This window comes from Zalophus californianus, chromosome 10, assembly GCF_009762305.2.
Source record: "Zalophus californianus isolate mZalCal1 chromosome 10, mZalCal1.pri.v2, whole genome shotgun sequence".
In the NCBI taxonomy this organism is placed as follows: domain Eukaryota; kingdom Metazoa; phylum Chordata; class Mammalia; order Carnivora; family Otariidae; genus Zalophus; species Zalophus californianus.
In genome coordinates this window covers 99,324,879-99,350,608 of record NC_045604.1, presented here as the reverse complement: position 1 = coordinate 99,350,608, position 25,730 = coordinate 99,324,879, and the positions used below count along the sequence as shown (strand labels likewise).

The 25,730-nt window shown below is 43.9% G+C and overlaps 1 protein-coding gene across 7 annotated transcripts in view; it reads right to left on the bottom strand.

The window, feature by feature from the left end:
* Positions 1-25,730, bottom strand: part of CALN1 (calneuron 1) — a 539,785-nt gene that overhangs the window by 385,279 nt on the left and 128,776 nt on the right. For all 7 annotated transcript variants that reach the window (XM_027612444.2, XM_035722374.1, XM_027612443.2 and 4 more), the window contains one exon: positions 6,945-7,069. In XM_027612444.2, coding sequence (XP_027468245.1) covers positions 6,945-7,069 — 125 coding nt within the window. The remainder of the gene's footprint in view (positions 1-6,944; positions 7,070-25,730) is intronic.

Below are 25,730 nucleotides of genomic sequence, written 5' to 3'. Positions count from 1 at the left end.
GAGTAAAGAATATACTCTACAGGCCTCCTTTAGATCCACATGATCAAAACTTAAGACCAAGCCCTGACAAGACCCACAAAGAAGACAGAGTTTGGAGACTGAGTCCCTGCCAAGTTAGAGGGGCTTGGGGGATGCCTTGGGATTTCCACAGCTCTACCCTAATGAAGCATAAAACCAAACCTACACAACTTGAAAGCAGTCAGCTAGTAATTGAGCTATCTACAGGAGCAAAAATCAGCACTCTTCAGAGAAAGATAACAGAACACAGAGTCTCCATAGCATAGCATTCTCAACGTTCAGTGGACAGTCAAATATTAACAGGCACACAAAGGAACAGGAAAGTTTTAACATAATCTTAAAAAAAAAAAAAGACAGTAGAAACCAACTCCAAGATGGCCTAGAGCCTAGATGCTGGATTTAAGTACATAAAGACTTTAAAGAGCTATTATAAATATAGACAAATATGTCCAAATAATTAAAGAAAAATACTGTTTCAATGAGTAAACAGATGAGTATTCCAACAGAAAAAAAAATGGAAACTATAAAAAAGAACCTAATTAAAATTCTAGAACTGAAAAAAGTGGATGCATGCCTCTGTGTGTGTGTGTGTGTGTGTGTGTGTTGGAAAAAAAAGGGAGAAAGAAAGCAAATGTTTTAATATTAACAATTAGGTGAAGGTATACGGTTATTCACCATACTTTCCAAACCTCTGTGGATTTGAAAATTTTTTAAAGATGAAAGAAATATTAATATATACTTATGTATTTGTAGGCCAAGAAGAAAAAAGAAAAAAGTTATAAGCAGTGGGATAACCTAATCAAGCATGTATTTGAGAAGAATCCCTCCAATGAAATGAAACTGAACTGATACATGAGTGACATTGTAGATGAGGTCCAAAGAGTCACACTCCGAGTGACTGCAGCCAGGGGGTGGGGACCTGGCCCAAGACCATAGCAATGTGGTCAGAGAGGAAGGAACAGTTTCGAGATAAGTTGAGAGAAGATCTGCAAGACTTTGCCAATTATATGTGGAGAGTGAGCGGAAAAAGAGGAACCAAAGATGACTCCCAAATTACTGTTGTAGCTGACTGGGTATAATGTGATATAATTTCCTGAGAAAAATTCCAGAGGAGAGGCAGTCTGGGAGAAAAAAGAAAATCCATTCAGCTTTGGATCTTTGGAGCTTAAGGAACTTGCGAGACATCCACATGGGCCTAGAGGTAGCAGATCCCTAAAATTCAGGAGAGAGGCAGGGATTGAAGATATATATCCTGAGGCAATCAGCACGTAGATGTCCTCAGGGACAACCACCCAAGGAGACAACAGTGTGTGAGCAGTGGGCAGAAGAGGAGGGACACACAAGGAACAGTGGCAATGACAAAGAGGTAGGAAAGAGGAGAACCAGCTAGTGACGTGGATGCCAAAGCAGTGACAAACTCCAAAACCAAGCATGTGAGCAACACTGCCAGATGCTGCAGAAAATCCAGAATAAACACTGAGAGTCCACTGGATTATGCAAACAAGGGGTCACTGAGGAAACCGCGCTGTGCTGACGCAATGACTCGAATAATCTAAAGCGAGTCAACGAACTACTGAAATGGGGCTTCGTGATGGAAGCAGGCGGTGGACTGATACATCTACTCCCAAAGCTCAAATTAAAATACCCCCAAAAATGTACAAATGAGCCTATCACCAGAAATAGTAATTTTGAGATGCATACACATGTCAAAGGTTGAGGAGAATTTTCATGACTGGTAAGACCAATGAAACTGGAGAAACACAATTTCCACCCACCCTGGGAACTACAGTGGTACTCATGGCAGGAAGACATCATTGACTCACCACCACTGTTGGCCCCTGCCAGGGACCCAGAGGCTAACTGACCAGTAAATCAAGCCGTCACTCCCTATTTCATAGCAAGTGTTTTCCATGGTGACCTACTCCCCAACCCAATCCAAACCCAGCCCAGCAGCATCCTTTGTCTAAGCCCATTTAGGGAACCCTACTCTCTGGGAGCAACTAGAGCCATGGGTTGCTGTGTCCCATCCTGGATTATTTCTGAGCAAGATGAGAACCAGGGTGTACGTGGGTCACTGAATGCCGGATACTAGTTTGAGAACAGGAGAAGAGCAAGGGAAGGGAAAAACAAAGGAGTGACAGAGTTCTGTGGCATAGGAAGCAAACCCAACAGTAGGGGCAATCAAGATCCCACATCCACCCAGCAGCCACGGACTAGATGAGTGTCTTCTAGAAACCAGACTCTCCAGCTGGGGCTGACAAGGGGAAAATTATCGCAAGTCCGAGATAAAGCAAAAATAGAACAAAGAAGGCTAAAGATTCTTAACAAACCCTGTTTGCTCACAGATTCTGGGCCCACAAAGAACTTTATCGAGTCACAAAGCAGAGCAGAAAAAAGCAAAAAGGACCATATCGAAAATATTTTTCTAATGCAAAATAAAGGTAGCATCAGCTGGAAGACTTGGGGGAAAAGGCTTTTTATATATGTATGTGTATATCTACACACATTATGACAAGAAACAGAAGAGATTCTCACAAACTGTGTCCAAGTTGTCCTCAGTAAGACAAAGAGTTGAGAGAGAATAAAAAAAATATGGCCCCAGTAAAGCAGGAAGACAGAGCCATGAGGAAAACACATCCTAAGACTACAGCAGCAGCAGAGAGGGATGGTGACATTATATCCTAATAGCTACAAACTGAGAACAACCTAAATACCCACTGAGAGTAGAACAGATAAATGAATGGTGGCATATTTATATATGATGGGATACTATCTATTAATGAAAATGAATCAACTTCAGCTACCCTCAAAAACATGGCTGAGTCTCGCAAATATGTTAAGGAAGAAAGGCTAGGAACAAAAGAATAGATATGACGTGACACCCCCCCCCAAGCTGAAGGGAAACACAAACACCACGAAACAACTATAAAAAGCCAGGGTGGTGGTTGTATTTGAGGAAGAGGCATTTGGACGGACCCTGGGGTGCTTCGGGGCGCTGGTAATACTATAGTCCTTAACCTGGGTGGCGGTTGCCTGAGTGTTCACGTTCAAGAACATAATTGTAACTGTGCATTAATACTTTTCTTTATTCTATTTTGACCAAGAAGTGTTTTAAAAAGGAAGGAAGACTACTGAAATAAAACCAGGCTTCAAAGAAACTGAAACTTTCATCCATAATGAAAATATGCTCTAAAGGTAGTAATAAAAAAAGGAAGTTAAAATGACTATAGATCTAGTAAATCACTGATGTAGAAGACAGACCCGAGAATGAATGCAGAGTGCAGAGAACAATGTGAGAAGAGACATATAATGCAGAAAACAAAGAAGGAAGATCTAGGATTAGCAGGGAAGGCATGAAATACCCACACTCAGACATTTCACAGTGGCCGTGAGGGTACTGTGAGGACAGTGGACCCTAACATCGTAGACATAACAGAAGGGGGATGACTAGATTATATCCTAACAGCCCCAAACTGGAAACCCAAATATCCATCCTAGATGGAATGAGTGCAGAAACTGAAGTATATTGACATCCAGTGGATATTCACACTGTATATGAATGAACTTCAGATGGATGCAAATTTAAAGATTACAATAATATCACAAGATTATTCAATAGAGAGCATTAAGAAAACGGCTTTTACAAAATTATAATTCGCATGTCTGATAAAATTCCACATGATACACTCTTTAAGTACAAGATACTGCTAATAAATGTTGTATATACAGAAATTCGCTGGGAAGATTGCAAATTCCTTGGGGAACAGGCAGTGAATATTATGCTTCTTTGATTTCCTCCAGTACCCAGAAAGCATTTGGGTAAACATTCCTATAATGAATGAATAAACAGGAATGGACAAATGAATAAATACGAATGAATGAATGAATGAATGAACTGTCTCGATCAATTCATCATTGCTGAGTTTATTTGTTAGGTGATTTCTGACTCTAATCGGGCCAACTCAGTGTGGCTTTTTGCATAATTTCCTCCTGAGCTTTGTTTAAAGAGAAGAAATAGAAACTTCCCAGAGTAAATGTCAGCCGGAAAAGGCCTGCATGGTGAGTGGCTCTTTTCACGCCTGTTCTGGGAGGGTAACCACTCATGGACTGGGCAAGTTTGGCCTTTACACGGAAGGAAAGGGGCATTTATCCCTGGGCGCGGGGGGACCTGTCCCCGTGGCCATCCCTAAGCAGGGGGCTGCAGCCTCAGTGGGGTAGGGAAGGGGGTGTGGTAAGGGAAGATGGTACCCAACAAATGGATAACAAAGGATGCTTTGATGTCCACCAGTGTCCAAAACATCCACTCACTGTACCACACCATGTGTCCTCTGAGGATAAATGAGTGGCCCCGAGCGGGACGACTTTAGGGCTCAGCATGTCCTAGAGAACAGCAAGTAGGCAAATCCTTGGAAACTTGCCTTCCCCAAGAACCAGCCTGTGGTTGGTTTTCAGACCCTCCTGCTTGCTCTAAACTCAGCGCACATCTGCACAGCCCTGCCCAGGCCCCAAGATACTCATCATAAAGCATGAGCAGTCATAACTCAGGGTTCACCTTGGCCAAAAGTAAATAAGTAGAAGGAATCTTCCATCAGAAAATAAATGGCCCTTCTCCAAGCTGAGAGCCTGGATTACCCTCCTGAAGGACAAACACAGTGTCTTCAGCAGCCGGCTTCAGACCTCAGGCCATAAAGTCTGGCTGGACTCCATCAGTGACCCTGCAGGCCCCCCACTGCTAAGCCTGCCCACCTAGGCTTGAAGGCTGTTGGAATCTCTCCCTGCTCTTCTCGCCTGCTGAGAAGACACCTTTCAGCCTGGCTCAGCTGCCTGAGCGAAACATGCTCCTGAGCTCGGCGCTCGCCCAAGTACACAGAAGGTGGTTCTGCCGGGCACCCTGGGGGGGACAAAATCCAGCCCGCAGTCCTCTTGAAAAGCTGCGTGCCCTGGCAGTGGCCCAGATTTCACAGAGAAAAAAGCCGACGACCTGAGGAGAGATCATCTCTTGATTATTCGTGGCGAAGTTGAGGAGGAGGGAGGGAAAGGGAGAGCCAGGGTCTGTGAAAGCCACAGGTGATCCCCAAACTTCCGTTGGTTAGTAATGTCAGCCTCTTTGAGAGTTATCCTAAACTAGGGACTTCCTGCCCCGTCCTCATGGCCTCTGCTCAGCGAGGCCTTCAGTCCCTCCTGCCGATGACGGAGCCCAGGGACCGACCTACTCAACGAAAACACAAGTGCAAACCCACCCCCAAATCAATGCACCACTTCCCTGATCTCTCCGGGGAGTGGACTCCCCAGGGTGCTGGAAGCCTGGGGCCCCGCCAAACACGCCAGCAGAGCTTTGGCCTTCCTTCTGGTCACCTCACTTTGGAGGCAGTCAGGGCTCTACGGCCTCCTTCTGCATCCTGCGTCTGAATGTCCTCTGGCCAACAGAAGGCCAGGAGATCCGACGGTCCAGCTCTCCTCTCCTGCCACCAGCCTCTGTCCAGACTGCACTGAGGACCTGCTGGCCCTGAGGAGCCAGGCTCCGCCACACCACTCCTGCTTCCTATAACACCCCCGGCCTCCCCTGCAGACCTTGCCCAGCACCCTCTGTGGCTCTACCGTTGGCTCGTGTAAACAAGCCAGTCTTTCAGATAAGCAAGCAATCAAACCGGACAAGAGCAGGAAAAGCTATCAGACGACCCCATCCTCCACTTCCCTCAACTCCTGCCAACTCGGAAGCAAGTGTGGCTTCGTTGGCCCAGAGCTGAATTTCCCCACCTTCTTCTTGTGAGTAACGGCCGTGAGGCTCCCATCTGTGCACAGACACAGCATGCTGGTCAGACCGTTCCACTTAAAAGCGAATATGTGGGCCGTCTGGGGTAATTCTGACTTCTCTATTGTTGAAAGCAAATTTCGACTTCATGTGTTAGAACGGTGTTACAAGGAGGGGGCGCCCGGGTGGCTCAGTTGTTAGGCGTCTGCCTTCGGCTCGGTTCATGGTCCCGGGGTCCTGGGATCGAGCCCTCCATCGGGCTCCCTGCTTCATGGGAAGCCTGCTTCTCCCTCTCCCTCTCCCCCAACCCCGCTTGTGTTCCCTCTCTCGCTGTTTCTCTCTCTGTCAAATATATAAATAAAATCTTTTTAAAAAATAAATTAATTAAATTAAATTAAATTAAATTCTGTTACAAGGAGCATAACATTCCAGAATACTAGGGAAAACGGATTCTGGCTCGGCCTCAGCAGATGGGGCACCTAGGCAAACATCTGGCTGGATCAACCTAATTCTCTGTTCTAGAAGAAATAAATTCCTTCTTCCTCGTTTTAATGTGGTTATTTAATCAGGCGCTTAGCTGACCAATGAGGATACAACAGGGCACTGTCCCAGGATGAATACAGCCATGGTGTGCCCAGGTTTGTTCTCATCCCTAACCCTGCCCTGAACACCCACGGCTACACTGTGTTACAAAGGAACAGAGGCAATTAAAATAATTGCTGTCCATTCCCACCTAGACGCGGCTTCCAGATGATTCTGATCTGGGCAGGATTCAAAGCACCACGGCCCCAGGTCAACAGCGGGGCTTTCCAGCCCTCGCCTCCCCTACAGCTGGGCCCCACAGAAATGACAATGTGGAAACATGACAACGCCACGGGTGATAAAGATTCCATAAACTAGAAAACACATTTTGGTAGTCGAAGGCCAGCCCCAAGGTCAGTCTACAAAGAAACCAAAGCATTCACCAGAGATTTCACCAGCAGGCTACTGGCTCGTTCCCGCACGAAGACGTCATTCACGCGGAACCTGTCCCTGAGCTCTTTCCCGTCACACCATGGTTAGACTTGGCCACAACGGGCGGGTGGCCAGAGCCTGGTGCGTTCACCTCAGAGGCACAACAGCCTCAAACGCCTCCGTGGGGTGGCTAACCTCCCAGACGGGGCGGGCCCCTTACCGTCTAGCTCCTCCACGGAGATGTTAGCAAGCTGCTCACTGTCACTGCCGGCAGACAGGGATCGGTTCAGGTAATTCCCCTTGTACAACAAGCCAGCGGTCACGTGGTGGAAAGGCATCTTTTCCCTGTTCGCAAGACAAGCGGGAGTGGGGAGAAAAAAGACATCATCATTCATTCCTTCTGTCCTTCCGGAGAGGGCCACCTTGGTTCCCAGATGGCCAGTGTCACTTTTAATGTAACAATCACATTTCTAGAGGGAAAGTCAGAAAAATGCCAGGGTCCTCATGGTCTGAACAGGCCCCAAATGCTCTCAAGTTCTATCGCTTTCTTCGTTTTACACCCGACTTCATTTTACCCACTCAGTCGTGAATCTTGCAGTCGTGAATCTTGAAATCTCCCTCCCTCCCACTGAGCAGGGAGCCCGATGTGGGGCTCGATCCCAGGACCCCGTATCCACCCAGGTCATCAGCAAGTCGCTCCATGCAAAAAGGCATTCTTTCTGCTCCTTTCCCAGGCCCGACAAACTCTTTTCTCAGTACTCATCAGGAATGCACAGCCCAGAAATGTTGGGCTCCCCGGGGACTACTGGGCATCTTAGCTGTGACCAAGCGGAGATCCAAGCGTTCCACTTTTCCCGGGTAAAGCAGATGACCCACTCACACAGCACTTGAATCAGGTAGGAAAGGGCAGGCCCTAAGTTAATACTTGTACAGCCTTCCGCACCTCGGAGAAGCAGGCCCCATGCCTGACTGGGATGCAGACACCAGCTAGCTGGGCCGGCTCATGAGCACATGCCTCTGAGATACCACTCACACCACCCGCCCTGCTGTAAAGGTGAGCGGCACCTCACCTGTCCCAGAACAAAGCAACTCCCAGCAATCTCACAGGGAATCAAAGCATCCCTGAGACCAGACCAACAAACCCTCCAGGCAAAGCTCCTCCGTCCAGACACCGGCCCACAGTGTGATGCAGGCTAAGGGAAAAGGGAGGAAAGAGTCGGTAAGGAGATGGAAAGAGCAAGCGCAGCAGAGCCAAAGACGAGGCAGTTAAAACGGTGGGCTCCTCCACAGCAGAGAGAACATGACTCTCTGTGACAGTGAGTGAGCTGCTGAGCATGTCAGGAAGCATGTTCTGCTTCCCTATCTGGAAAGGGGGCTAAGAGGACTGATCAACCTTTGAGTGGAATTAGGGAATAGGTAGGAAGTATGGGGAGTCAATTACAGGCTGTGGGTAGAGAAAACCTCTTAACAGAGCTCCAGGAAGGTGAACCGGGCAGCACCAGAAGGGGTAATCTCCCCGCCACTGGGGGCATTCAAGCCAGAGGCCTCCCTGCTAGGGTTCTGTGGGAGAGAAACAACCCCTGAGCTCTCTCCCCACACACCCCTCATTCTCCACATAAGTCACTTGTAGAGTGCTGTTTCTTAGAAAGTTTGCATCTGTTCGGTAAGTGGGGGCAGCCCCAATGGCCCCTCCAGGCACTGAAGGGCTGAGTTACAAGGTGTAAATTACAGGAAGACAGCCAGTCTCCAAGGATGACCATTCAGGACACCCAAACCTTGCTGTCCCTCAAGCCACACTCATGATAGCAACTGTCCTAATCGCGGGATGTTGGAACCGACAGGCATCGGGGTGGGCATGGCGGGGGGGGGGGGGGGGGGGCTCCTGCCTTCTTTTCCCTGGGACACCACTGAGTGACAAGCCCTGCAGGACCCTGCCTGCCCTCTCTCCCTCTAACCTAGAGTGCACACCAGCATGTCCCTACTTGGGGCTGAGAGCTGCTGACTTACAAACCAACGAACGAGACTCCTAAAATTTACAGGGCTTGATCCAGAACACAAAGCTGGTTAGTAGAGAAATCAGGTCTAGAACACAAGCCTCCTGAGTGCTATTTCGATGAAGCAGCCTCAGCTAAGCACCAGACATTTCCACCGGATGTCAAACTCTCATTTCAAACTCAAGATGTCTAAAAATGAATTAATTATCTTCCTAAAAAATAGGCCACACTTCCTGATTTCTCTATTTCTATCAAAGGTACTTTTCACTCATCATAACAACTGGGACATCTCTCATGAATGTTCTGGGCCCCAAAAAGTAAAACAGACACATGGCTGAGGCAAGAGCCAGCAACAGGCTCCAAACCACCCTTACCCCTCCCCAGCGAACAAAACGGACATCCATAGGCCCATCACAGACGGCAGGATGCTAGTTACGAAGTACAACTGCACTGGCCAATTATATGGGGAATATCTTCAGCTGATTATAAGTCAGACTTACCCTCCCCCGGCTGCATCTATCTTTACACATAAAATACAAGAATCTTTTTCTGGACAAACACTTCAATTACCATCTCCTCTTTTCACCAACTTCATTTTCAGGCCAAACATTGTTTAAAAGTGAGAATCAGATGTATGAATTAGGACCACCCTCCCTTTTCCTGGGGCTGATCCTGATTTGGGGGGCCCTGGGCTGTGTTTATTTCACAACACTGGCAAATGCTTCCTGTGTGGCTTCAGCTTCCCTCCCAGCATCGGCCATTGGACCGGTCTGCCTCATCAGCTGTTCTTTTAAACAATGTTTCAGTCCTAATAAACATGGGAAGACACTAATTTCACCACCTGGGGAGAAGGCCCCCTGAGGTCAGCACACGTGCAGAAAGCGTCCCTTTCCCTGGTCGTGGCTCATCATTCTAGTTTCTCCTCGAATTTTATCAACATCTTCCAATTATCAAACTTTCACCTGGTTGTCTGATGCTCTGGAGGTGCCACACAAATTTGTACAGCCACAGTAACAAGGTTACACTGGATCGAACATATCCAAACCACAACCTAGTTCAGCCACAGGATAAATGTCGAGTACTTTGCAGAGAAAACTGGCCACAACTGAAACCCCTTGACATACCAACATAATTTGCTTCTGGAAAAGGCAGCTTACAAAATTAGGGACGCATTCAGTGCATTCAGTCTGCACCCAAAACACTCCACGTCTAGTGGGAAAGGAAACAGGCAAGCGAACCATACTCATGGATAAACGAAGTCATGTTCAAGAAAGGGAAGAACATCATCCCAAGTAAGCTAAAAACAGCCACCGCAATTAAGGGCTGAATTTCACTCCAAGCCACCTGGGGAAACCCAAGCTTTAAGATTCTCTCTTCGGCTACGGAAAGGAAACACACACAAGTTCATCGGCAAAGATAAACATGATCCCGAACTGAAACTCAAAGATGGGTCCTTCTAGGGAGGAAAATGAACAAAATACATTTTTTTCCCCAAAGGCAATTTTACTCATTGAGAGATATTATTTACGATTGTTTATCATGTGAACTTTTTTTTTTTTTGTATTTTCTGTAAGGCAGTGCAGTTTCATGGTAAAGAATCGGAACTTTCTGGTCAAAACCGGTGTTAGACTGAAATTCTAGCTCTTACCCTTATTAGCCAAAGTGGGTAAGTTACTTAACCTCTGTCAGCAACACTTTTCTCCTCTTCAAAAATTCTGATACACATTGAACAGTATTTTTGTAAATATGAAATGAGATAACTTATAGAAAGCACTAGATTTAATGCCAGACATACTCTCAATAATACCATCAGTAATATTTGCTAAAGATTATATGAAGCAAGATGCAGGGCAAAGAGGCCATGGATTCGTTGGGTTGAAGATAAAACACACTGGGTTACTTTTTATTTTTAAGATCTTATTTATTTAGGGGCGCCTGGGTGGCTCAGTCGGTTAAGCGTCTGCCTTCGGCTCAGGTCGTGATCCCAGGGTCCTGGGATCGAGCCCCGCATCGGGCTCCCTGCTCAGCGGGAAGCCTGCTTCTCCCTCTCCCACTCCCCCTGCTTGTGTTCCCTCTCTCGCTGTGTCTCTCTCTGTCAAACAAATAAATAAAATCTTTAAAAAAAAAAGAGTACACTTATCTTTTTTTAATTTAATTTCTTTTTTGGGAGAGAGAGAAAGAATGAGGCAGGTGGGGGGGGGTGGGAGTAGAAGGGGCAGAGGGAGAAGAATCTTGGGCAGGCTCCACACTGAGCCCGACACGGGGCTCAATCCTGAGATCATGACTTGAGCTGAAACCAGGAGTCAGACCCTTAACCGACTGAGCCCCCCAGACGCCCCAAGAGCGCACTTATCTCAATGAGCACTGAGTAATGCATAGGGTTGTTGAATCACTATATTGTACACCTGAAACCAAAGGACACTATATGTTACCTATACTAGAAATAACATTTAAGTTAATACACAAATGATCAAACAAATAAATAATGAAAGGGGTGGCTCCTGTGTTTTTAGGGTCAAGGAACTGGCATGTTTCCTGGCAGAGTAATAAACGGAAGACCCCCCACTCACATTTACTTGATGCCCTTCCGAGATGGTTAATTTTCCATGTCAGCTCGACTGGGCCACAGGGTGCCCACGTATTTGCTTAAACATTATTCTGGGTGTGTCCGTGAGAGTGTTTCTGAACAAATGTGAGATTCACATTTGATTCAGTAGCCTCAGGAAAGCACAGTGCCCTCCCCAAAGTGGATGGGCCTCATCCAATCTGCGGGAGGTCTGAAGAGAACAAAGAAGCAGAGGGAGAAATCCTTCTCTCTGCCTAACTGCGAAGCTGAGACACCATCTTCTCCCGCCTTGGGACCTGCACTCAGCCTGGAGCTGAGGCCATTGGCTCTCCTGGGTCTCCAGCTTGCCAGCTGCAGATCATGGGACCTCTCAGCCTCCCTAACTGTGTGAGCCAATTCCTTATAATAAATCTATGTTTCTCTGGAGAACCCAGACTAATACACCTTCCTTTTTTTTTTTTATTTTGGTCTACAAGAGCAAAGATTCAGGCACACTGCTGTAGGCTGATACTATTTTTCTGGACAAACACTGTACCAAAATGTAATTCTGCCGGGCCTCTAAAGCAGTGCTCCTCAAAGTGTGGTCCGTGGACCACGGCCAGCTAAACACTGCTCATTGCTGGTCTGCAATGAGATAAAGACTGGATTTGAAAGAAAGCGTAGAAATTTTTATAGCAACGTATAGCCTTGTCCCAACATGTAAGCATGTGACCAGTTGACTTCATGTTTGAACTAATCGTTCCCCACAAACAGTTTGAGAAGCACTACTCTAAAGTCCTTTATTTAGGCCGCATACGTTTCTGGTAATGGACCACGGCGGCGGGGGGGGCGGGGGGGAATCTAGAGAAATGCATTTTAACCTCTGTCTGAAACCTTTTCAAATAACTTAAGGTTTTTAAAAAGTCTTTGATGGACTTTAGAAAGGGGGTACAAGACCTCAGTAGAAGTTTGTGCTCCCTGCAGGTACCCGGAGTGTGCCTAGAATCTATTGCAGACTTCACAGAGGTTCCTATCCTCTAATTACCAGACATACGAGGGGGCAATGTTGACCTTGCATTCTAAAAGTTAGAGAGCCCAGCCAACCCCAATAGGGCCTTTGCCAAATTCCCCTAAAAACACCCGTGAAGGCACACGAAAATAGTGATACTCCCCATAGCACCAATGCGAGGGTGTGGAATAAGCTTCCACTAAGTCAGCACAGTTAGGATCTGAATGACAATCAGTGATGTAATGTATGGTGATTAACATAACAATAAAAAATTTAAAAATTAAAAATACAATACCGCTGGTTTGAAAAAGAAAAAAAAAAGAATGACAATCAGTGGCATGCCCACACTTTGAGAGACTAAATGACAAAGTCAGATGGGAAATGGATAAGAGAAGATTTTTATCTACCCCCATTCTCCTCTATTCCAGGGACTCGGGAATGGTCAACCATGACCTCAGGCTATCACCCTTCAGACTATGTGGGAAGTGCTTTTTTTTTTTAAATTTTCTTTTTTATTACTATTTTTTTATTATGTTATGGTAATCATACATTACCTCAGGGTCACATCCCCACTGTCCACAGGTTCAGAAATCACTCGTTTCACAACATGGAACTGAATGATGTACTAAGTTATTTTGAAAACAATCTTTTATCATTTGTGATCTATATTCTCAAAAACTACAGTCCATCATCCCAGTGAAACCATTCTATGCTCTAGAGTTAGGAACATGGCCACCCTGTTCAGAACTATACCCTTGCCCCCTATATTATGTCACTCAGAAGTAATTTACAGAGGGATAAAATATTCCTCCAGCTACTCAAGGATTACACCTCCCAAAATGCAATGAGGCTAGATATGGAAGGGTGTGGGTTGCAGGCACAGGTTTCAGTGAGGACCCTAGAAGCAAAGACCTACGTGGATTATGGTTTTTCATGCCTTACTTTTGATGAAGGAAGAACTGCAGAGTATCTCAAACACCCCAGAAATGTCTCCTGTCCAAGAGCTAAGTTATGGGGAGACAACAAGAGCCCATCTTCCCCCAGCAAAGATGCACCCCACGAATGTCAGCCAGACACCCACCGGGCATTTGCCTAAGCACTTATAAAACAATTGTGTTCCCTTGTGAAGATCCTGCAGGGGCATGCCAATTGGCAAACAGAGTTTGGACAGAGCGCAAACCAGACAGGAATGAGTAAGCAGAAAACACCAACGTGGGGGTCTGCATAAAGTTCTGCATCATTACAGGAGGAAGCCCTTGCAAGAAGATGTAGAGCAAAGAACATACTGTCAACAATGATAGGGTACAAGACAGATGACAATTTTACACTTTCTGGTTATGTCCTTACAAACAAGAAAGCAGGGTGTGTATGAAATAAGAATGCAAATTCATTAGGAGGTAGCACAGTAAGGTGAGGAGAAATCACGTCAAAAGGACAAGACAATCTGCTGAGAGGCAAGCCGATCTGGAAAAGGGGCAGACCTTGCAAAACAAAGAAGAAACCCCAAAAATAACAGAATGGAAATCTACATCAATGGCAATAGGAGTATTTCAAACAAACAGAAAATTCCGCAAATAATATAATGCATGCATGGACCTGCCACTCAGATTGAGCATTTTACCTTATTTGGTATAGATTTTTTTTTAACAGAAATAATATATGACATTGATGCCCTGCCCACCTATTCTATTCCTCCACCGCCTTCCCTCCACTGTGAAATGCATCCTTCCCATCCATGTTTTAAATGTTCCTACATTTGGGAGTAACTGTATAGAATACATTATAGTATTGCTGTATATATCTTTAAATTTACATAAATAATATCACACCACACATATGCTTTTACAACTTGCACATTTCACTCTATATTAAATTTTAGGGATTTATCCAAATCCATACACATACACCTAATTTATTTTTAACTGCTCCATAGTTGTCCACGGTATAAATATATTGCAATTTATTTATTCATTATCCAACTGACATAAAAGTATGCTGTAATGGATGTGCCTGGTTGGCTCAGTCCGAGGAGCTGCAACTCTTGATCTTGGGGGTCATAAGTTCAAGCCCCACATTGCATTTAAAGATTACCTAAATAAATAAAGCTGAAAAAAAAAAAAAAAAGCATGTAGGGCACCAGGGTGGTGCAGTTGGTTAAGGGTGAGACATTTAGTTTCAGTTCAGGTCCCAAGATCGAGCCTCAAAGAGGCTCGATCCATGAGATCAGAGCTCATCTTGGAGTCTGCTTGAGATTCTCTCTCTCTCTCTCTCTCTGCCCCTCCCCGCTCTCTAAATAAATAAAATCTTTTAAAAAAGAGAGAGCGCACAAGCAGAAGGGGCAACAGAAGGAGAAGGAGAAGCAGGCTGAGCAGGGAGTCCGACGCAGGACCTGAGCTGGTCCCAGGACCCCGGGATCATGACCTGAGCTGAAGGCAGACACTTAACCAACTGAGCCACCCAGGTGCCCCTAAATAAATCTTAAGTATGCTACAATGATATCTGCAGGCATTTCTCCAGCCTATATACCTAAATAAAATATTACACAGTTTTGCCAAACTGCTCTCCAAAATGGCTGAGTTAGTTTTCTATTGCTACAAAACAAATTACCCCTGAAATCAGTGGCTTAGAACAACAAATATTTACTATCTCACCCACGATTCCTGTGGGTCAGGAATCAAAAGTTGCTTGGCTGGATGGTTCCGGCTCGGGAGATCTCATGAGTTTGCAGTCAAGACATTGACAGGGCTACCACCATCAGAAGGCGTGACTGAGTCTGGAGGATCCACTTCCAAGATGGCTTATTCATACAGCTATTCACGAAGTCTCAATTCCCTGTGGTCCCTGCCATAGAGCTGCTCAAGTGTTCTTATGACAAGGGGGAGCTGGCTTCCCCCAGACAAGTGATCCAAGAGACAGGAGGGAGATTTGATGACTTGGTCTTGGAAATCACACGCCATCACTTTCACCATACTCAATTCACTGGAAGCAAGTGGCTAAGTAGAGCCCACACTCATGGAAGGAGGAATTAGGCTCCACCTTTTGAAAGATGGAGTACCAAAGAACTTGTGGATATATTTTAAAACTATCTTCATGGTTGTGGCAATTTAGAGACCCATTGTCCATCTAAGAGCGTGTTTCCCCCATAGCCTTGCCAACATTTGGTATTATCAAACTGTTTCATTTTTCTTAACTGGATTTCCTTGATTACCAATTTAGGCATCTTATATGACTTCTGGCCATTCTGGGTTCCTCTTCTGTAGATTTGCTTTTCATTTTTATCTATTGGGTTGTTTATCATTTTCGGATAGCTTTGTTCTTCTGTGTTATCGTTGCCCAATATTTCAGGTCGACCTTACTTTCAAGCCCCCAGTTATCAGTTGTTGTTGCTGTTATTGTAGCAGCTTCCAGCCAAAGCTTTTCCAGATTCTTCCACATGTTCGTCAATTACTCTGCACACCATTATACAGTATTTCCACATATTTCCACATACACCATTTCCACAGATGCCACTAAGTTAACCACAAATCATAGATAACAAGAAAATGCAGTCACATAATTAGGAAGTGATGAGTTTTTACTATTTATTACCTTTTTTTTTTGTCAGTTGATCCTTCATTTAAGAAGGTAAGTTTATGTTTCATTTATCATTCATTTAAGAATGGCTATGTTTGATAACTGGCTTATAAAATTCCTGAAAACTTAACTAATGCCTTTCTCAAGCTGGTATGGGCTGCCTCCAGCATGACACTGGATGAAAAACCTTTTTCCTGACCACTTCCAGTTGTTTCTATAGGAAAGGCAATGGAAACATGCCATTTTCCTGCAGCAATATTCCACTGTCCACTCTCCAGCCTCCTGGCTGTGAAGAAGCAGTCGTGGTGAAGGTGGCCCTTAAATCCTTGGATCACAGCTTCAGGGGTCCACTCTCCAGTTTTCGGGGGGGCCAGAGAAAGTTTTAGGAACAGGAAGGCTACTCCAATGGCAGTCTCAGTAGTAGTAACTCCCCTAGAAGGCCAGTTCTGAATTATTCTGGGAGTCATTCCAGAGACCCACCTAAAATCCTGGCCTTCAGCCCTTCAACAAGTTGTAAGCATCAAATCCCCTTCCTTTTTAAAATACCCAGAGTGGTTACTGGTCCTTGAGCTAAACCTTAACTGTTACATTATTGTATCTTCCACATTTCTTAAATTCTTTTTAAAATTTTCAGAGTTTTATCTCTACGTATCTTATAAACAGTTTCCTCAAAATTAAATTCCCCAATTCTTTTTTCAGTTGTCACTTAACTCATGGTTTTAACCTGTCCGCTGACTTTTTCATCTAAATGACTATGTTTTCCATTGTCGGCAGTTTAATTTGGTCCCTTTCTAATCCTCCCCTCATTTTTCACTGAGTATGAACCTTGGATTATAATTTTTATTCTTTTACCTTTCATCCTTCCACTTTTTCACAATTTTCTTTCAGGTGTACAGTGTGTCATTCTATCACCTCAATTTCTTTTTTTTTTTTTAAGATTTTATTTATTTGACAGAGAGAGACACAGCGAGAGAGGGAACACAAGCAGGGGGAGTCGGGGAGGGAGAAGCAGACTTCCCGCTCCATGTGGGGCTCGATCCCAGGACCCTGAGATCACGACCGGAGCCGAAGGCAGACGCTTAACGACTGAGCCACCCAGGCGCCCCTATCATCTCAATTTCATAAGGCACCAATCCTCCTCTTTGTACTTCTCGGACTTTTTCTAGCAGGAAACTGTTTCCCGGTGTGGTCCACCACTTTCTGTGGGTAGGAACTCCAGCAGTATCTTCAGCAGGTGCTGCTCATGCCTTTGGAGCTGCATGGGCTCAGAGAGCCAGACCCACAGCACAGGTGTCAAAGGCAGTCCATGAGTTGAGGACCACTTTGCACCTTCATTCTTGGCTTGGAATGCCTGCACCAATGGGTAGTATAAATTCGGACTGCCCTTCCCTGAACTCCCGGTCTGGAGTCCTGATTTATCACTGGAGGCTTTACAGCAATTGTCTGGGCAGAACTAAACACCTCCAGCACTTTGCCGAGCAGGGGACAGACTGAGTCTAGTCTGCAGCTAAAGGAGGGACAACCAAACCATGATCTCAGTCCCTGTTGCTGCCTGTTGTGGGTCCAAGACCATACTTTTCATCTCAGCATGGACATCAAAACTCCCAACACCCAGAGCCTTTTTGGGTTTTCCTACTCTGCAGCAACATCTACTCCTATGCTTCTCTCTGGGCTCTGAGTTTCCTTCTCTTTCTTTCACATTAAATTATTTTACCAGTCAGAGGACAGTCAGGAAAACAGAGTCAGGTAGTCAAGTAGATCAATAAAAGGATTTAAAAACCATGGGCTAGGGGCGCCTGGGTGGCTCAGTCGTTAAGCGTCTGCCTTCGGCTCAGGTCATGATCCTAGGGTCCTGGGATCGAGCCCCGCATCAGGCTCCCTGCTCAGCGGGAAGCCTGCTTCTTCCTCTCCCACTCCCCCTGCTTGTGTTCCCTCTCTCGCTGTGTCTCTCTCTGTCAAACAAATAAATAAAATATTTAAAAATAAATAAAAATAATAAAATAAAAAAATAAAACCATGGGCTACATAAGTGGTTAGAAGGCTGAAGAGCCCAACAGAGCATGGTTAGCAGAGACTCGGAACAACAGAAATTGAGTCCCACCCCCAGTCTGGAGGGACACATAGAGAAGGCGGAATTGCCAGAACTTCAGAGTTGGGGTGGTAGCTCTCAAAGGGGAAAGAACCATGGTAGAGGCTGCTCAGCAGGAACTGGGGCCACGGAAGGAGGGGCTCTCCTCTTCAGGGCAGGAACCACTGGAGAGAGAGAGAGAGCTACTGCTGGAGATATCTGTCAAACGGAGCTAGAGGCAGGGAGAAAAACCAGAGCCTCGGTCTTTAGCCCCACCTTCTCATCTCCTGCTGGCGCCTCCCTTTGGCCAGGAAGTCTAGAAAAGTAGTTTGCAGGGCTCGGTCCCTACAACGCACGGCAGAGCCGGGGAAGGGGCAGGGACAGTCGAAGCAAGCAGGCAAACATATTTACATTTTTTTTCTGTTTTATCCAGCATTCTGTGTTTACACATGAAAACAATCCACATTAGCTTAGTGACGACGCTTACAAAACTAGGTATCCTGGTGGCATTTTGAATTTCAAAGATGAGGAAAAGTACTCTGAGCATCCAGGTAGAAAATATAGGCTACTACCAAAAGAACAAAATAAGACTCAGCTTCCTTCAGAACAAGAAGCAGCCACAATAATGACACAATCTCCATCACCTGCTGCCTTTAAAGGGCCATTTAAAGTAAAATGAGTGGGGACACCTGGGTGGTTCAGTCGGTTAAGCATCAGCCTTCGGCTCAGGTCATGATCCCCGGGTGCAGGGATCCAGCCCTGTGCCAGGCTCCTTGCCCCCCTCCCCCTCTGCCCTGCTCTTGTTCTCTTTCTCTCCTCAAATAAATGAATAAAATCTTTTTAAAAAATAAAGTAAAATAAGTAGAGAAGTTTACAAATTAAATTATGGGAAATGGGGGCATCTGGGTGGCTCAGTTAAGCATCTGCCTTCGGCACAGGTCATGATCCCAGAGTCCCGGGATCAAGTCCTGCATGGGGGGGGGGGGCGGTCCCTGCTCAGTGGGGAGCCTGCTTTTCCCTCTCCCTCTGCCCACTCATACTCTCTCTCCATCACTCTCTCTCTCTCAAATAAGATCTTTTTTAAAAATTATGGGAAATGATATTAAGGCAAATGTAAAAGAAAAGAAAGTTCCAACTTCAAAACAATTCAAAACATAAAGCATTGAAAATATAAAGTCATTTTATGTTTAAAAAGGGTAAAATTCAAAATAATAGTCCCAAACCTCTATGCATCATATATTAGAAAGTAAAGATAACTTAAATATAAAGAAAAATCCATTTAAAAAAATTGGTGAAGACTTTAGGTACACCCTCTAAGCCTTTGACAAATTACCTGGACAAAAAAAAAAGAGGAAATGAATAATGAGACATTTTCCTATGAAGGCTGATTTAACATGTGAGCATGCATGTGTGTGCCCACGTGGGCATATCCATTCCCCCAGAGATCACTTTCCAGATTTCTATAAACATTTACAAAAATTTATCAAATATAAGACCACAAAGCAAACTTCAGTAAAGATACTCAGAAGCAGGTCTGGCACAGTTGAATATAAATAGAAACAAGAATAAAAGTCAATATTTTAATAGCTAAAAGTGACATTTTGTCCAGCTTTCTTGAGATAAGCTTGACATATAACACTGTGTAAGTTTAAGGTGTACAATGTGTCGATCTGATGCACTTATATATCCACAAAACAATTATCACCCTAGTGTTAGCTCACACCTCCACTGTGTCACATAATTACCATTTCTCTTTTGTGGTGAGAACAGTTAAGATCTACTCTCTTAGCAAACCTCAAGTACACGATGCAATATTTTTTCTTCTTTTTTTTTTTTAAAGATTTTATTTATTTATTCATGAGAGACAGAGAGAGAGAGAGAGAGGCAGAGGGAGAAGCAGGCTCCCAAGGAGCAGGGAGCCCGATGTGGGACTCGATCCCAGGACTCTGGGATCGTGACCTGAGCCGAAGGCAGACGCTTAACCATCTGAGCCACCCAGGCGCCCCACAATGCAATATTTTTTAAAAAGATTTATTTACTTGAGAGAGAGAGAGAGAGAGAGAGAGAGGGGGCAGGGGCAAAGGGAGGGAGAGAGAATCCCAAGGAACTCGGAGCCCAAAGCAGGGTTCAATCTCACAACCCAGAGATCATGACCTGAGCCGAAATCAAGAGTTGGACATTCAATTGACTGAGCCACCCAGGCCCCCAAATGCAGTATTATTCACTACAATCACCACATTCTACATTCAATCCCTAGAACTTATTAAAATTGAATTTGTTAATATATTCTCTTAAATACTTCCCAGATCAAAGTTTTTAAATTAAAATTACAGGTCTGGGGCACCTGGGTGGCTCAGTCATAAAGCGTCTGCCTTTGGCTCAGGTCATGAGGTCCTGGGATTGAGCCCTGCATCGGGCTCCCTGCTCTGCGGGAAGCCTGCTTCTCCCTCTCCCACTCCCCCTGCTTGTGTTCCCTCTCTCGCTGTGTCTCTCTCTGTCAAATAAATAAATAAAATCTTAAATAAATAAATAAAACTACAGGTCTATCTTCAAAAAACAAAAATGGGAATAATTCATACAAAAAAGTATATGAGGTATATAGCAAAGTAACATTCAGATAAAATGTGAGGTATCTGCTTTCATTATTCCAAAGAGAAAAAATAAACAAGAAAGAAGTCTTAAAGCTAACTTCTTAGAAAACCCCCAACAACAAAATAAACAGAAATAATGAAAGAAATGAATTAGAAAACAGATAAAAGAGCTGGTTATTGAAACAAAAGCAATAAACTAGACAAATCTCTGACAAGTTTATTAAAACAAATAGAAAAAGCACAAATAGGAAACATTCTGAAATATGAGACGTCTATGTGCAACTAACCGTAGACTAATAATTTAAAACACTGCTTAAATAAATGATTTTTCTCTCAAAACACAGAAATTAGATTTTTTTTATTGAAAGCAATGTGATTTAATACCATTCATGCTTATTGAAAAATCTCAACATAACACTTTGTTAGGCAGTGATTTAAATATCTGGTTTTAGGTTGGGTGTATTTCCATACTTGATTTTAACATCTGCTATAACCAAAAATACACCTCAGAAAGAGACACAGATCCAAATTGAAGAAAAATGTCATTGGCAGTATTTACTCAATCACAGTATTCACATCCTACAAGCAATTCCATCCTACAAGCATACCAAGATTTTTGCTGATATTTGGCTGGTAAAGTTTGATCTTCCCTAATGTCAATGGATGATCTTGCAAACTGCAAGCGGTCCCATTTTTATACTTTTAACAAATGGGTCTAAAAAACACTTGATCTCTTCATTTGGAAGATTCTTAAGTGGTTGACAAAATTCTGTTTCCAGATTTTTTAACTTTGCAGATTTGAGTTTATAGATAGCACATTCACATCTTTTTTTTTTTTTTGCAACAAAATCACATCATGGTTGAAACATTTCCAAAACCATGATTTTCAAAATGCTCTTTCCATAGCATGAGTTTCCTTTGAAAAGAAGTCATTTCCTCAAACCTTTGTTAAAGTGTCATCTTTAAGGGTGTATAGAGGACAACATCCTGCCATCTCAGAAAAGATCAGCAAATGTGGATCATTTGCCTGTTTATGACAGAGACTGTGTGACGCTCCGTGTTTGACAACTCTTTTAAGAACTTTGCCCTGAAATAAGCCCCACACTTTCCTGTGGTACAAAAGCCATCTGCAGTCATTTTCCATTTTGTTTCAAAGATTTAGGTCAGGTGTCATTATTCATGAGAGTGAATACAGATCAACATTTTAAATAGCCTTTTTCATGTTTTTCAGTGGTTTCAGCCAACTTTTGTCCGATCTGATGGGCTTCACAGTGTTTTAATTCATAAAGTGCTGATGAAGGTCTCCTTTGGGGACCACAGGAAATGCCATCTCAGCCATTGTCTTAAGGTCCACTTGGGCCAGCATGATCAGCATGATCCAAAAACTGGAGCTTTTGGCACACATCTTGCCCCTTTTGGGTGTTAGTCTAATTAAACTAATTAATATAATTTATAAATTCCCCTAACCAGGTACTTGTGTCACAAGTCACCGGAAACAAGGGCATGAGGAAGTCAGTGGAAACAAGGTCAATGCCCCCATGTATAGGACACCCACCTGCCCTGAACACATCACCCCCATCACATCAGACCAGCAGGCAGATAAGCAACTGAAGTTGTCAGGGTCTCTCTACAGTGGACAATAGTGAAGTGTAATTTCTTCCTTCTCTTTTCTTCTTACATCCAAAGGAATACACATACACACTCTACTTTGAAAACCACTGCAGAGATACTGCCATTAAAATGAGGGAAAACACAACATGCCATCAGCTCTACTATTAAGTAACACTAGCCTAGAAATTCTACTTAATGTAGTAAGAATGAATAAAACTAAGAGACTACTTAAAAGACCAAGAAGAAAAATTAAGTGATCAAAACCTAAAATGAAATATATATAAATATGTAATCCATCTTTCATGGTCAAAGGACATTCAGATTTGGCAGTGTAACTACAGAAATCACAAAGGAAAAGACTGAGAGCTTTGCCGGTATAAAAATATAAACTTCTAAGCATTATAAACAGCATAAATAAAACTAAGAGGCAAGCAAGGAGCACAAAAAGTACATGAAGAGATAAATCACAAAACTGGAAAGACAAACAACTAATAAAATATATGGAAACCATGGCTGATCTCCTAAGTAACCAAAGAAATACAATTTTTATGCTGTTTTTTCAATTTAGGGGGGTTTTGCTTGTGTGTTTGTTTTGTTTTTAAAGCATTTATTTATTTATTTATTTATTGAGAGAGAGAGAGAGAGAGAGAGAGAGTGTGTGAGCAGGGGGAGGCACAGAGGGAGAGGGAAAATCTCTGCACTGAGTGTGGAGCCCAACACAGGGCTTGATCCCAGGACCCTGAGATGATGACCTGAGCAGGAATCAAGAGTTGAACACAACCCACTGAGCCACCCAGGTGCCCAGGCGCCCCTGTTTTCTTTTCAACATATTGGTGAGAATATAATGAGCTGGGTACTTTGTAGCCACTGAGACAATAGCTTGGAGAAAACAATTCGGCAATTATGTATCAAGAGTCCAAAAGATAGTTCTCAGTCTTTGATCCAACAACTCTATTGTTTGAAATCGATCCTGAGATATGGTCAAAGATTTGCGCACCAAAAAAAATTGCATTGCGTTGTATTTAAAATGGACGAACACAGAAAAGAAAGGAAGAAAAAAATAAGAAGAAAAAATCTAAAAGTATAGAAATTGATAAGCAACACAGATTAATATCAGTGTACTGCGTATCAATGATGCTTGTTAAAATTTTAATGATATCAGAAATCTTTACAGTATGGTGTTTTAACTCTAGAAAGCATTTCAAGTAATAAAACGGAACATACTTCTCTCTCCTAAAATCCTATTAAAACCATGGTATAGAAGAACAAAATGGAATATATTCATAAAAGGAAGGAATACATACCCTGGACCCCTTTCCAATATAAGCCCCCAACCCCAAGTGATGGGGAGACTCACCTCTCCTTTTCCGAGTCTCCCAGACACTCCATTTGCTACGCTATCATTTACGCTCTTCAGTAAACTCTGCTCTCACTTCCTCCCAGCTTGCGTTTGATTTCTATCCTGTGCGAAGCCAAGGACCCCCTTGGCTGGTCCTGCGGGGCCCCCTCAGGGTCCTTGGACCCTGCCTGCCTATGCCATTAAGAGGAAACCTGACTCATACTGGCACTTCCATTCAGAAATGTCAGCAATGCCAATGGCCAAACAAGGACTGCCCGACCCTTGAAGACAATCAGCATCCCCAAGAGCAGGGCAGCAAAGGTGACCCCAGAAATAAGAAGGATGATTCTGGAAAGAGAAGGCACCTTGGAAGAATTTTAACATAACACTTGAGAGAGACCCGAGAGGCTGCTTTGAAAAATAAGTAGTCTGAGATCAAGAACTCAGGGAAGTTAAAATTCTTACCAGAAAAAACAAAAAATTCAGTAGAACTACAGGGGAAAGTTATGGACACCACACAGAATATAGAAAAATAGAAATTTTCATTAATAAACAGTAAGGATTAATGCAGAACAGCCACATCCACCTAACAAGCATTTCAAGATGAGAGGCCAGAAAACCTGAAGGAAAGGAAATAAGAGAAGAAAATTTCTGATGATATGAACCTTCGGACTGAAAAAGCCCATCGAGTAGCTCAGACCTCATAAATAGCCCAAAACCTCATAAAGTTTCAGAACACAAGGATAGAGAAAGCACTCTAAAGCTTCTAGAGAAAAGAACAGACAACTTCCTGATGAATGACGATCATATATATTGGCATGAGACACAGATCAGCATCATCAGATACCAGTTGACAACAGAGCAAGGAGCTTAAGTGTCGTAGGAAAAATGAACGGATACCCAGGCAACATCCAATCAAGACAAGCACTTAGAAAGTGTACGACTGGGCGCCTGGGTGGCTCAGATGGTTAAGCATCTGCCTTTGGCTCGGTCCTGAGATCGAGTCCCGCATCGGGCTCCTTGCTCAGCAGGGAGTCTGCTTCTCCCTCTCCCTCTGCTTCTCCCCCTGCTTGTGCTCTCTCTGTCTCTCTCGCAAATGAATAAATAAAATCTTTAAAAAAAGAAAAAGAAAAAGAAAGTGTACGATTCCTAGACACTTCCTAACAGAATCACTCAATGAATTATGTCAGCCAAACATACAAAGAATCCAAGAAGTGAGAGAACGGGTTCCAGCCTGGGCCTGAAATCTAACAAGAAGGTGTGCTCTCAGAAGACCACTGTGAGAGCAAATCAGATCCAAAATGCCCAGGACAGGGCGAAAAAGCACCTGCACAGCCAACACAGGGCTGAAGCTGGATCAGCCCCTTAAGAAGCAGCAGCTAAATGTCAGTATCAAATGTCAAAGACAAGTAGAGTGGGCTCCCCTCCTCACTCCCCTCTCCCTTCGATTCTGAGGCTTTTTAAATATGTTTTTCTACAAATGGCACAAGATTCGTTTCTGCACAGAGTAATATTTATAATCATCATCATATCCTAAACGTTCTTTTCGAATCTGCAACCGACAGCCGAATCACGGACATTTCAATTCCAGATAAAGAACAGAGCACACGTGTTGGTCACCATGATCGTCTCATGGTACAACTGGCAGAGAAGGGGGAGAAAGAAACGTGAGGTGTGGTGTCCCTCATCTCTCCCAGTGGGAGGGCCAAAGGTACTAAAGTTAACAAGGAAATAAAGATGTAAGTGTGTGAGCTAAAGCAATGAAGCCAATCAATTCAAAGATTTAAAAATAAACGTGTGGCCAGCAGATACTGGAAGGTAAGGACAGGGAGGGCTGTAGGGTAATGGGAATCCCCTTGTCCTTCATGAGAGAGGATGGGGAGGTTCTATTTAAAGTGGAGAACCAAAAATGCAGAAGCATTTCATCTGGAGCGATTTCACCCACTGAGGGCACTAACAAGTACGAAGGGCTCAAAATAGTGGCCTCGGACATGGAGGGTTCGGCTGATGGGGACTCTGACTTTTTATTTGTACCCACTTACATTGTTTTTTTATTATCCTGTTCCTGTATTACTTTTATAAGGTCAGCCATAAAATTATATGGATAGCATAATCACAACTATATAATTACCGAGTCACATCCATATTCATATGCATTCACGCGGATGTTCACATATGCATGTTCATATGTACAGCCATAGAAAAGTTATTGGAAAGACATAAAGCAAAATGTAAATACTCGTTATTGCTGAGTGATGCATTCACTGTAATTGTAT